Consider the following 13,699-nt stretch of genomic DNA (forward strand, 5'->3'; position numbering starts at 1 on the left):
ACACAATTGTCTACATGCAGACTAGTGTCACCTAAGATGTCAGAAAGCAACACAGCTTTGCACAGGTTCCACACCTTTGCAGAAACTCCAGGCATCTCAAATGGCTCCAGATTTATTATTGTCTTCATTCAGCTACCAAAAGCAAAGCCAGAGTTTTATCTCCTCTGGCCTTACAAAGTTACTTCAATGACTAGAAGATTTCCCTGTAACTGAACAGGTTAAGTTGGTAGGTTTTATACTCTTGATATCAGCAGACCTAGTTTGATTGATTGAATCGTGCAAGAACACACACACAGCTCTTGTCTGTTCATCTTCCCAATTTTACAGGTCAACAGCAGCCTCACAAGCCCTTGCCAACCCAACTTCAGGTAGCTATTTTCCACTGCTGCTTTGCTCCAAGACTAAATACTTGAGACATCTCTGCCTTTGAAAGCAACACAAAAGTAAATGCATTATTTAGCCTAAAATATCATAAGTGACAGTAGCAAGGAAAACTTCCTCAAAACACTACATTTAAGCAAAGAAAACAAACACTTCACACCACATGAAAACACCAATCTACTGCTTGCGGTGTTTTCTACTGTAGAGCTCACTGAAAGACCACAGTGACCAGTGCCTTCCACAAACTTACTTGAAACAGGAGAAAGCACATGTGGTGAAACATGCACATGGAGAATCAGATTGGAAAGAAAATATTTCCAATACTGTGTGTTTTGAGAGTGACCTGTCTCACCTGAAAGCAATGTGTTTCCCACTGTAACTCTCAGTGAATTCCAATTCTGAGTTATGGGCAAAGAATTACTCAGAGCACAAAACAGTGCCTGCAATTCCTCTTGTCATGCTTTTACCTAATACATGTTCAAATAATAGACCTGTGTAACTTCATGTATTGTTACCCACAATCTCCTGTCCCACACTTTCACAAGTCCCCCATTACTGCACACTTTTCAAAACTTGGGAGATAACTCACATGAACACTCTTCATCTTGTCTGACTGGCACTTCTCCTTTGATTCGAGCTGCCAGCTCATCCGCAAATGATGTTGGCCTCTTCTTTTTCTGAGCAGCAGGGACAAGTAACAGCAGATCCAGTTAGCAACTTGATGCAATTACAATTATAAATGCTGCATTCTATAGCCTCACTTGTACAGTATCTTGTCTAGACTTTGTCTGAAGCCCTCAAAAGAAGCAATACAGCTTTCTATTAAGAAAGCTGAGATTAGGCATGCATCAAGAATAAAAAAAAAAAAAATCCTCAGAATTTCTAGTTCTGATGAACACATAGTTGTTAATGTCACCTTGCTTTGTAAGCTGGAGAAACAAAAGGCTTTCACCTCACAAAAATGCAATAATCCATTTCTTAATATTCTTGAAAGACAGCTTTGATACTTTTTTAAGCTGTGAGAATCCCTGAGTTTAAAGGCATAACACCTGAACAATTATGTTAAAAGACTACTCAGGATTTTTGGAGGCACTTCCTACAGGATTCCATTCCAGGTACTTGAGAGCTACCATTATAATCCCTCTAAGGACAAATTTTTTGAATAAAAAGTCAGATCTCCCATTCCAAGAAAGCAGCAATTACTCACAGGCTTTGTGCTTTCATTTAAGTCTCCTTCCTCATCCTCCTCTTTTTCTGAGTCAAAGAGATCGCAGCCATCATCATCATCTTCATCACTCATTTGTGCTATCCTCTAAAAAACAATTAATATCCTGTTCACATACAAAACAAGCACAAAACTTCATCTGCTTAGATAAAATATTCAAATCAAATTCACAGAAAGGATGGGAATTTACAGCCAATTTGGAGTACTTCACAGCTTTTGAAAGGTAAGGAAGGAGTGCTTCTAACCCCAAGAGAGTTGCTGCATTCTAAAGCATCCCCCAACTGAGGACACAAAGGCTCCCCTCACAAGGTGTGTACCACTACCATGCACAAACTAAAGACCTGGTATTTAGTCTTAACACATGAACACTGAGTTAAGTATTCCTTAGTGTTCCTTGATCAACTAGTAAAAAATTGTATCGTCTTGCTCTGTCCTTAGGGTGCATAGCAGAATGAGAGACACTACATGCTCACATCCTGATTTCAGTCATATCAGTAAGAGGTTGAAAAAGATGAAGAGAACTGGATGAGAGCTGGGGGTTGGCACAGGCAAGTGCCCATAATTGAACTAAATCACCAATAACCCAAAGATACTTGCTCATCTTAAAATACATCAGGCATACAAAGCTACCCTATGAAGGTCAGCTTAAAGTAACATCTGAGTGTTTTTGCAACACTGCTTTATTAATAAGTAGATTAAAGAAGGGTTGCTTTTTGCATCATTGCTCTTTTGGCATTAAATCATGCAAGATTGAGGATCACCACCTAAAAGTCTTTTGCAGTAGCACATCTAAATATGGATAAGATTCCTTCATCTAAAATCAATTACTAAAGTCAGGCTTCAATTTTTCCATCTCAACATTTCTCTTCCCTTCTCATTCATTATCCAAATGGATATACTGTTCAAATATCTAATACTGTTCACATTTTTGATTTCATGTAATACTCAAACTGTATTGTTCCTTGCCTCCTGCACAGTAAGATTAGATTTTTAATTATAAACCAAATGAACCCACAGAAGCCTAGTTTTCCTGGAGTAGAGTCTTTGAACTCTCATGTCTCCCTAGTTATTCCTGAGGAAAAGACGTATCAGGCAATGCCATCCCACATAGGCTCTGTATCTAATGACAGCTTGCAAGCATGTCTTTAAGCCCAACACAGGTTCATTTTCAGAACATAGTGCCATCTGCCCAGGACCTTCCCATAAAATGTTATAAAAATCAGGCCTCACAAAGTTGCTAATAATCAACTGTCTAGAGCTCTCATCTCCTGTTTCATGCATGCTCACTGTGTCACAAATGGGAAGTCTTTCAGGTATGTACCGGAGCGTTTAACCATACCGTCTTTTGGTCATCTTCACTAGGGTTTCCAAATTCATCATCTGATTCCTGTAATGTAAGAGACCCAGAGACAAGTATCACACATTACTTCATCCAGTGGTTAAGGGAGAGGGCTCAGAAACTCTGAGCTTGCTGAAGTTTGGACATTCAGATCCCCTCACCATTATCTGACCAAGAAACGTTCCCCCAGTGCTGACCATTTTTGTGACAGGAGCTCACTAGAAAGTCATTAATTCAGCAAGGATAGCAGGCTCCATTGTGACTGCATCCAATGGATGCAATCCAAGTAACTCAAAAGGGATTTCACTTTAAGTGAGCAAAGACACCAAAAGCAAACACCTCAGGAGAAAGGGATTGCTTCCATGGCATGGTTACAAAGCAGAGACATCCCAGCCAAAGCAGGCAAAACATATCAGAAACTGATATTCCAATGCAGCACATTTATGAGGCTAAGCCTGGAGGTGCATTACTTAAAGCTTTAAACTTGTTCCTGTCAGTCTCCATCCCATTCTTTGTAACTGTAATTTACAACAGATTTGTTCTCCATAAATGCAATTCTTTTTAAGAATCTGATTTGCTTCACAAAATTAAATAAGAGTGGAATAAAACACTTCAGTTTGAAGTATTCTACTTTAATAACAGCTAGAGTCAATATCACATAAATGTTCCTCTGGAAAGCTGCAGAGGAAACCACTGCATAAGAACAATAACAAAGTATATTTATCCCAACCAACACAGGGAAAAAACATCGTGCAGTATTATCTTGAGAGGCAACTTTAAAAAGCAAGGTAATTAATGGCCTCACATGCAAGGAATGTTTGTGCAAAGCATCTGGTACTTGCCACTTACCTCATCCTTCTCTTCACTGTCAATTACACTTCCACGATCGCTATCTACTGATCCTTCTAATTTAAATGGAAACAAAAAAGTTAACATCAGACACAGAAAAATGTAGTCACCATTTAAGCCACCTAAAGAGTCCGTGAAGAAAACTAAAATTTAGGTGGCTAGAGAGTGGTTTGAAAGAACTTTGAAAGCTGATGAAATTTTAACACTTTGCATTTCTAATACACAAAGCACAAGTAAATGAGTTTACTGGAAATGTGGCTGTTACAGCATAATCAACATTTTTTCCCCAGCTAATTATAGCCTGCATCTAACCATGCAAGAACAGTACACAGGATAACCAAAGCAGTGATTTAAAACAGTCAAAAATCTTAGATTAGGACCTAATTACTTGCATAGAAATAAAAGGTCATGCCGGAACATACCTTCACTAGAGAGATCTCCAAGCCCAACATCATCCTGTTCCATAAACTGCTGAGAGCCAATCAAGTAAGGTAAAGGTCTGTCAATATAGAGATCCTGGAAAGAGACAACATCAGGTCTTTCTGACATCTTTGAACAGCCCTCAGAACAGAAGTCTTACATCCCTTGTTTTAATTCAAGGAAGATAACAAGCTTGTTAAGAGTCCCACCAAACCTATGCTTCAAGTCAACATATGACTGGGTGGGCTAGCTGATGTTTATTTCCCTCAACACCGTCAAACAAAGTGGCTACTTCTGTTTGTGTAGTCCCAACTTGTTTTTTGCATGCCATGTAACAGAAGAATCTCCTTGCAAAGACCTACAGGCATAAGTCTTATCCCAAAACCTGGACCTTGGATTTTTAATTATTTGGATGGTAAAAACAACCCATAAAGATATGGTTTGTACCTAAAAAGCATGAAATTTGTACATCCCACTCCCACACGGAACTGAGGCTTCCCCTTCAAAGTTCACTCCAATAAACTAACTTCCTTTAGGATGCCATACCTTAATGCTAACCTAACTGCAAGACAGGTAGGTTACAAAAGGAGAAGCTCAGCAGAGAGCACTTCTTCAGATGCAGTCATCAAACCCTCTTTTTAGGCAACAGGTTTAGGTAACATCAGTTTTACACTAAGGCAGTAATACAGCTGACAGAAGCAAAGAGCAAGTCCAAGAAAACAAAACAAACCCAGCAAGAACAGGTCCCTGTACCTTTGGCTCAAGTATCAATTCCACTCTTTCGTTACTTTCTTCCTCTTCTGAGTCAGAGTTCCCTGCTTTGATGTCTAGCTGCTCAAATGCACTGTCCAGAACCTGCAACCCATAATTCACTGCTTCTTGAATTTTAGGGATTAGATCAGCTTCTTTCTGTTCCCGCGTCTTTTCCTTTAGTAACAGAAAAAAACACATGCTCATTGCATTTTACTTAAGACTCAACCTTACCACAACACACATTCAAAATGTTAATTTCAAATCAGCACAATGAAAGTTTTTTCACTGTGTGCATTAGAAGGACAATCAGATTTTTTTTCTTTGCTTGACTTAATTCATTTTCGTCACTCCAGAAACAGAGGTTCTAAACATCCACACAAGCAAGTATTGTTTTACTTGTGCTCCTAAGGTATTATGGGGACACTTACGGTATAATGCATCTAGATTGTAATATACACACATACATACATATAAAGCTTTCTGGGAATTATTTCAGTCAGATTCTGCTTCCCCAATTTACTACCTGTGAATCCAGTAAGGTTGCCCAAAGCCTTCTTGCTGAAAAAACATGCATAACCACTTAAAAATCAATGCATAAGTCTTATCTGCTGGATACAGTACTGAGCTTGGGGAGGCCCTAAGAGATGATCACACACTGTAGTAGCCTCCAATATCACTGTCAACTTTATGCCAGAGTGACATACACTATCCAACAGAAAGACTTCAAGGAGAAAGGAAGGAGTTTGGTTTGTAAGCTGTAAATGTAAGCAAACCAAGTTTGAAAATGAGAAGGTAGACAATGGCTGCAAACATTGACAGCACTCAAGGCAGCTGAAGTTAACTACCTGCTCTGTTTTGTCTCCAACATCAGCTTTGGGAATAGGCTCTTCCACTTCTTCATCATATACTCTCTGAAAAGTCAAGCAAAATTAATTAATGTAAGAACAATGTACTACTACAGGGGCTAAACCATGGGTACCACCTCAAAGTACACTATTAATATGTAATTAGTTACACATTAGTTCATTACACAGTAAAAAACGAAGCCATGGATGATGTCAAGTACCTTCATGCATTGGTACTGAAGGTACCATTGGCAGCCTCTCAATGCAACTGAGGTAATTCAAGTCTGCTAACAGACTATCCTGAACATAATAAAAAATGCACTGTTTTAACCTTCCCAAGGTAAAGCTGTTCTAGACACCTTCAAAGTGAAACCTATAGTTTACTTAGAGGCTGTCGACTTTAGTTTTCTGTTATTTAGTAGCTTTTCCTCCCATACTCACAGAGAGGCTTCACAACAACCCTCAACCTTCAGTTTATTCTGATGATCCCTCACATCCAGCACTCTTATAGGAACAGCTACAATGAGAAAAAGGGGAATAAAAGATCTCCATGAAACCTGCAAACCTAAATCCAAATCTCAAACACAGGTGCAGTTATCCCCCGGGAAGAGAACAGATCTCTCACTAACTAAAATGAAAATCAGAAATGAAGACCTATTTCTGTGCAACTTAATTTGGGAACAAACAGCTGTAAGCACATGAGATTTAAAACATTTGGCACAAACTGTTCTCAGCAGAATCATTATACTGAACAGCCAAGCTAGGTCAGAAAAGACACTGCAGCACTGAAAAAAACCCACTACCACCAAAATCCCCCAGAATATAAATCCAGTTTTCTTTCCATCTTTTCCTCTGCCACCACCCTTCCAATAATAATGCCATGATGAGACACCTATAGCCTGAAACAACGCCGATCAAAACAAAACACTTGATAAAACTCACAGTGCTAAAAACCCTCCAAAATCTGAAATACTATTAAAGCTCTCCATCTTAATTAGACACATCTAGTGATACAATGTTGCAAGAGGCTTTCAAGTCTAGCTTTATCTTTCAAAATGGAGATATCTATGAAGTGGCAACATTAACCAGAAAATATGCTTGTCATGACCACATGAAGGGGAAAACTACCTGCAGGCCAACAACTTTAATACCAAATGCTTTTACAGTAAAATAACACCATTAAGAAAATTTACAGCATTGTATAACATTCCTCATATTTAGACAGGTAAGGCAGACAAATGCTACATTCCTGCAACTTGTGAAGATAAACCAAGACATCCCAGAATTCCCAACTCATTCATAGTTCTAAAACCAAAACTCTTATCTCCTGGTCACATATCAGCAAGGAAGGAAAATATTGCTGAAAAGGCAAAGGGAGCCTGCCAATATTGGATAGTGCATCACTCACAAGGGAATCAGGATATCTTTTAACAAAATACAATTAAAAGTAATTTCATCCCTAAATCAGCATCAGACTTGCCAGAAAGCTAAATCACTCCTACATTAAGAGACAATGACAATGTTTCAAGTACAAGTTTGATGTTGTACTAGAACACACTCACATTCTCTATGAACTGCGTGTTGGACAACATAAGAAAGTCATTGAAGACATTATGAAGGCGGCAGTCTGTAGCTTTTGTTTCACTGATCAATCCGTCCACCTGTTTTTTGATTTCGTGTGTCCTGGAAATGGTTTGCTGTGAGAATTCTTGTAGAAAATGCAGAAGCTGTTGACAACAAAGGAAAGCAATAGTCAGCATCCAACTCTTTTTTCCTTTTGGCACCGTTTGTAACACAGGCAGAACTGATCATACACTTCAACTGAGGACCAAAACACACGCACATTACACTGAACCACTCCCACGCACACACACAGGACCAAGTCAGCCACTTCGTTCTGCATCTCCGTTCGAGCCAAGCCCTCACTTAGTTTTCCTGCCCGGACCGCAGGCTTAAAGCACCGAGCGAGCGGCCGGGCCCGGGGGCTGCGCTCTTCCCGCACCAGGCCCGTCCCCAGACCCGCGGCCCCGAGCCCGGGGAGGCCGCGGCCCCGCACCCCTCCGGAGCCGGGCTCAGGCCCGCTCCCGGCCGCACCGCTCACCCCGGCGTCCGAGGCCAAGGACCAGCTCTGGCTGCTCTTACGGATCTCGTCCAGCGACCAGGGCCGCTCCCACACCGGCGCCGGCTCCGCCACGTCCCCGTTCATCTGCGGGAGAAGGATAGTGAGCAGCGGGGCCGCCGCCGGTCCCGCCGCTCACCCTGGGCCGGTCCCGCCGGTGCCGCTCCCGGCCCGGTCCCGCCGCTCACCCTGGGCCGGCGCCACCGCTGCGCGCGGTCAGCTGAGCGCCGTCACGTGACCGCCCCGCCCGCGCGCACCGCAGCGCCGGCAGGGGGCGCCAGGTGGCGCGCGCGGGCCGTTGGGCGGAGCCACCGCCTCCCGTCCCGTCCCCTCCCATCCCATCCCCTCCCATCACACGGCATCCCTTCCCATCCCGTCCCGTCCCCTCCCATCCCATCCCCTCCCATCACACGGCATCCCTTCCCATCACACGGCATCCCTTCCCATCCCGTCCCGTCCCATCCCACTGCATCCCCTCCCCGCGGCGGGAGGCGGGTCCGGCCGCTGCAGCTGTGTCCAGGCTCTGACCACCCTCACGGAGAGACGGGACAGGAGGTGCCGTGTACGGGACGTGCCCTGTACGGGACAGGAGCTCGGCCGCCCCGCGGGGAGCGCAGCCGAGCCAGCAGCAGCGTGTGCGCACAGCGTTCCCCGCTGGAGCGCTGCACCGGCCCCTGCTGGTGCCCAGGCTTACGAGTAAAAAGGGACCCTTTCCTCCTGTTTTTCTTACTGAAGTAAGTGCAAGGCTTACCCTGAGCCAAGTAAAATCTTCTTACTTTTAAAACTATGTGCCGTAATAAACCCGTGCCAGAATTCCAGGATCTGCTAGAAGAAAACACACTAACATGAAAAAATATACAGTGCAAATCGCCCAACTGGAATTCAATTATCCCTAGGCCTTTTGAGGTTAAACACCCCCCACTAGCTTCCCCTTTTCTTGCTATTTTTTTTCCAATGGATTAAAAAGCCTTGTCGTATCACTGTATTTCATATGGTCTTTATTACAAGTGAATTCACGAGAAAGGAAATGACAATAAAATAACCTGTTCTTCCAGGTGGTGACTAAATAATCCATTGGTATAATCAGACCTTTATGTTTGCACATGGAATTTATTTCTTTCTTGAACTTGACTACATTGATACCACTCATGAGGAACCAGGGCACGGATTGATCTTACTTGGATTCTCAAATAAGAAAAAACATGCAAGATCTCCAAGTTCTTATATATTGATCCAATGGCTACATTCAGATACTGGAAATACATTGCTAGGTAAGGGACACAGAAACTTCTAAAAGCAAAGTATCATAATACTCCTTTCAACTCTATTTTTCAGTGATTCTGTGACAAGACACCATTACTGAACTGGCTCAGACCTTCAAACCTAGTAGAATTTAAAGAATTTTAATATACTGATAATAAAACAGGAACTAACATAGGACAAGTAGAAAAATACTAGCCTAGCCTAGTTTCACATAAATATAAACATAAATATAAAATTATTCTCAAAGCCCTTTATTATTTTGCTGTAGTTTCTTCCTCCACAACATTCCATCAACCAGAAAAGCTTGCCTTTGGTTACTTTCCATATTCACTGACATGTGAATCCCCTTTGTTGATAATGCAACGATGTTGATGATTTCACAGAAATTTGTACTTTACAAAATATGAGATCTGTGTGCTCTTTGTGCACTGATGCTGCAAAACGTTGAGTCAGCATTGGGCAGCTTCAGGTCTGGGGGTCTTGCAGATCAGTTTCCATAAAAAAAACCAGCATGGCAGCTACATAGAACCTGAATGGTTCCTAGAGGAAGCTAGGAAGCTGTTTATTTGTGATACACCAGGCTCTGAGCCAAGAGGAAGGTGTTTATTTGTGATACACCAGTCTCTGAGCCAATAGCACAACAAAAATCTGCTTTCTAGGATTCGTGTCCTAAATATTACAGGCAGGGTTACAAAAAACATTTCATCCTAAAATTCCTTTTGGAGAGAAATGTAGACAGGTTCCATTTAAAGTTTAGAGATAAGCAGCAAGAAAAATCACTGAGGGGATCTTGCTGTTCCCCTCAGAACTCTCTAAATGATTATGTGACATAAAGGTATAAAAATTCACATATGTCATCAGGGACTAATCTGCAGATTAAGAACCAGAACATGTAAGATCGTACAGGGCTGAGGTCTCTGACACCCATGAAGCCATGCCTTACTCACAAATATTTACAAGGTAAAGAGAATACCACAGCCAGCTTTCCCAATAGCTAACAGAAAGTAAACATGTTTTTATAACCTTAGAACATGCAAACACAGAAAAGGTCAAATTACAATTAAAAGTTAAGCTTCTGCATTCCATGGAAAAGAACCCCAATACAATTTGTGCATTGTTCCTCATATCCCTGGCCACTCCTTGCTCTCCTGCTCAGTAGTGCTGTATGTCTTGGTATAGAGGCAGACAGATGTGGTTGTTCAGCCCTGCAATTTCCAGAATTCCTCATTCTCCAAGAGATAGTCCCAGCACCTGCATTATCTGCAGGCTGCAAAAAGTCTTGGGGGTGACAAGCAATGTCAGGGTTTGAAGATGCCTCAGACTCTGGTGTACAGGGTAGAAAGGAGTATCTATAGCTGTCACTGGACCAGCACAGGAGTCTGAAATCTCCAGAGGAACTTCCCCCTCTGCTTGGTGTTCGTTGCTGGTTAATGCAATGACAGAACACACTGCTTGCCTATTAGTGTATCTATTCATTTTAGGGAATTCAAAATCAGGTTTCCTATAATTAATAAATTATTATACCTAAGAAATAAGCAACTATGATTACCCATGTCACCTATAAAGACCTTGCTATATTGATTCAAGCTATTTACTGCAATAAGCTGTGCAAGCAGTAAAAAAAAATAAAAAAAATAGCCAGTCTGATAAATTCAGTTCAGGTAACTAGAAATTAAGGGAGAAAAGCTAAACCCACAGCACAACAGCTAACCCTATAAATGAACCTGGACTTCGACACATGGCTTCATTGATTCATGGTTTGATCCTTCTTTGATCCAGAAAGTTCATGTCTGGTGGTAAAATCATGGGCTTGGAGAACAGGCATTATTACTCTGGAGATCCTTGGTGAGGTGTAGGAGTACCTATATGTCAGGAATAGGGAAACTTGACTTCTGTGCTGTCTCTGGTTTCTGAATTCCTCCAGGTCATAAGCTCTGAAACTTGAAATCTCTGACACACTTAAGGGAGTGACCCAAAATCATGCATCAAGTCAGCATCAGAATGAAGAAATTAAAAAAAAGTCCTGAATCACAGTCCCATGGTTTTCTACTTTAGTCTTTTGTAAAACTTTGAAACTCATAGGACTGATGAAGTAGTGCTACCCTGCCACTTTTGTAAGCAGATTAAGAAATTAAAGTTCTCATATTAATTGAGGTATCATAGTTGATAAAGAAGATAGAGCCAGGCTGTGAACTTATGTTCCAGGTTAGACCCAGGAAAGCCTTGCACCAAGTATGTGCTTGAGAACAAAGAGTGGCTCCACTGCAGACAATGGAACTATCCAGTGGGCTCAAACTAAGGATATATATTAGTGCTTTGCTTGACCCAAGCCCTAAGATCTAGTTTGAAGGCTGCAGAAGTTAATGGGAGTTTTCCAGCTTTCTTCAAGTAGGTTCAAACCTATTTAAGCTAAAGACTGTGTTTCCAACACATTGGAGGTTTAGTTATCTGCATGACTTAATGTGCAAATATTTATCTGCATGACATATGTAAGTTCCATAGAATCAGGAATGAACTTTGCAAAAAGCTTTTTCTCTTACTCTCTATCACAAGGACACCAACTCTTTTGATGGAAAGTAAGAACACCAAATCATAGAATGGTTTGGGTTGAAAGGCACCTTAAAGATCATCTAGTTCCAACCTCTGGCCTTTGGCAGGGACACCTTCCACTAGGCCAGGTTGTTCAAAGCTCCATCCAGCCAGGTCTTAAACACTACCAGGGATGGGGCATCCACAAGTTCTCTAGGCAACCTGTGCCAGTGTCTGACCACACTCACAGTAAAGAATTTCTTCACAATAACAGTTCTAAACATGACCTCTTTCACGTTAGAATGATAACCCCTTGTCCTGTCACTGCCCTCCTCATCTTTCCTGTAATTCCCTGTTAAGAACTCTGCATGCTCTGATGAAATTAGTGCAGTGCTATGGAAGAAATTATCCTGGAAAAAAATTGTATTGAAAAGAGGAATCCACTGGAGATGTAGTCAGATCTAAGACTTTAGGAAGAGCCTAAATTCTTTTAAAGTAACATCTGTGTATGCTCAGGCAGGAGGTTGAAAGGCACCCAGAAGTGTCAGCCTACAGCACACAGCCCACAGCACAGCTGGCAGGGCCCCAGCATCTTTGGCAAGAAATCATTGGCAGAAGAATGAGCTGTTGTGCCTAACAAGCACCTTGAAAGCAAAACCAGTCTTGCTTTGAGGTCCCTATCAAAAAGCCACAAAAGAACTGGCACAAAATTTCCTGTTCAGCCCAGGGTGACCTGGTGGTAGCAAAGCCTGCACACAGCAATTGAAAGGATGGGAATGACTTTACAGTGGTACAAGACATATGGTGCACATCATCCATGATTTCTCTACATTTGTAGGAAAGCCTTATATCAAGAGATACACAATCATCACTGAGAGAGTTTGCAAACAATATTTAATGTGCCAAATAATAAATAAGTCTGGTCATCTTAATGGTGGAATAAACTGTGCTTACTTAGTTCATGCTTCAGGTAGTTTTTTGGTTTTTGTTTGTTGTTTTTTTTTTGTTTTGGTTTTTTTTTTTTTTTGGTTTTTTTTTTTTTTCATTTTGGAGAAATAGGATTTTTTAAAAACTCTGTAAAAAATATTTGTATTAACAACAGTGCCCCTGAGAAGAATTTAGGGATGGAAAGCAAGTGTCTTCTATCTAGAACAATATGATTTAGCTTAAGACAGCTGATGAGAAGCCTGGACACATATACAGGAATGGCATTATGTCCTTCATACTATCTGAGGTTGTTCCCACAACACTTACATGCTTTTATACCTTGTTTTATATTCAAATTTGAAATGAGATACTGTCAGGTTGGAGACTGTGCAGAAATGGGTGGCATGGATGAAAATAAATTTGTGCTACAGAACTGAAGATGAAAACTGCTGTACTCAGCTGAGAAAGGTTGTAAGCTGACTCAACACACTCTAAACATGGACAAGATGAAGAGCTGGATGAGAAAGTACTGTTATCTACCATGCCAGAAGCAAACAATAAGAAAGGATATTTATTCAATTTTTTTAATGAAAACATGACTATCATTAAATTGAAATTTTAAAATGTAGTGATTGTATCAGAAAAAAAAAACAAAGGTCAGGTGTTTAGTTGGACAATTGAATGCTTAGGAACTTTTCATCAATTATGTCTTTCTTACTAAAGAATTATCAAACCTGCACAGACTTCAGCTTTAGCATTTCCTCCAGGGAGCTCCAGGAATTCTGTTGTGTTGTATTTTAATTTCTTTTGCTCCTGCTGAATTCTTTGGGTCAAATTAGTTATTATTAGTATGCAGCAATATATAGTGGACAGGAAAAAAATGACAATTTTTCTTGCCATCTGAAAAGCATATAACACTGTATTTAATTTTCTCTAAAAAAAAGTCCCAAATGATTCAGCTTATTTTTTCAGTCTCTAAACTTTATAACCATAGGCTAAATTTCCTGTAGCCAATAAGTCTCCCACAGGAATGAGTTTCAAATTGCTTG

General features: G+C 41.0%; 1 protein-coding gene across 5 annotated transcripts in view; it reads right to left on the bottom strand.

Annotated features, from left to right (window-relative positions):
• WASHC2C (WASH complex subunit 2C) overlaps positions 1 to 8,224 on the bottom strand; it is a 35,575-nt gene extending 27,351 nt beyond the window's left edge. For 4 of the 5 annotated variants that reach the window (XM_071439042.1, XM_071439044.1, XM_071439043.1 and 1 more), the window contains exons 1-10: positions 8,071 to 8,224; positions 7,914 to 8,018; positions 7,375 to 7,539; positions 5,813 to 5,878; positions 4,968 to 5,141; positions 4,217 to 4,310; positions 3,795 to 3,850; positions 2,946 to 2,993; positions 1,589 to 1,693; positions 971 to 1,058 (exon numbers count right to left, since the gene is read on the bottom strand). In XM_071439042.1, the coding sequence (XP_071295143.1) occupies positions 971 to 1,058; positions 1,589 to 1,693; positions 2,946 to 2,993; positions 3,795 to 3,850; positions 4,217 to 4,310; positions 4,968 to 5,141; positions 5,813 to 5,878; positions 7,375 to 7,539; positions 7,914 to 8,018 (901 nt within the window). In that variant the 5' untranslated portion in view covers positions 8,071 to 8,224. The remainder of the gene's footprint in view (positions 1 to 970; positions 1,059 to 1,588; positions 1,694 to 2,945; positions 2,994 to 3,794; positions 3,851 to 4,216; positions 4,311 to 4,967; positions 5,142 to 5,812; positions 5,879 to 7,374; positions 7,540 to 7,913; positions 8,019 to 8,070) is intronic. The other variant, XM_071439041.1, reaches the window with a different exon arrangement.
• Positions 8,225 to 13,699: the final 5,475 nt, after the last annotated feature.

This window comes from Agelaius tricolor, unplaced genomic scaffold (assembly GCF_023055355.1).
Source record: "Agelaius tricolor isolate 1412-34295 unplaced genomic scaffold, bAgeTri1.0.p SCAF_13, whole genome shotgun sequence".
NCBI lineage: Eukaryota > Metazoa > Chordata > Aves > Passeriformes > Icteridae > Agelaius > Agelaius tricolor.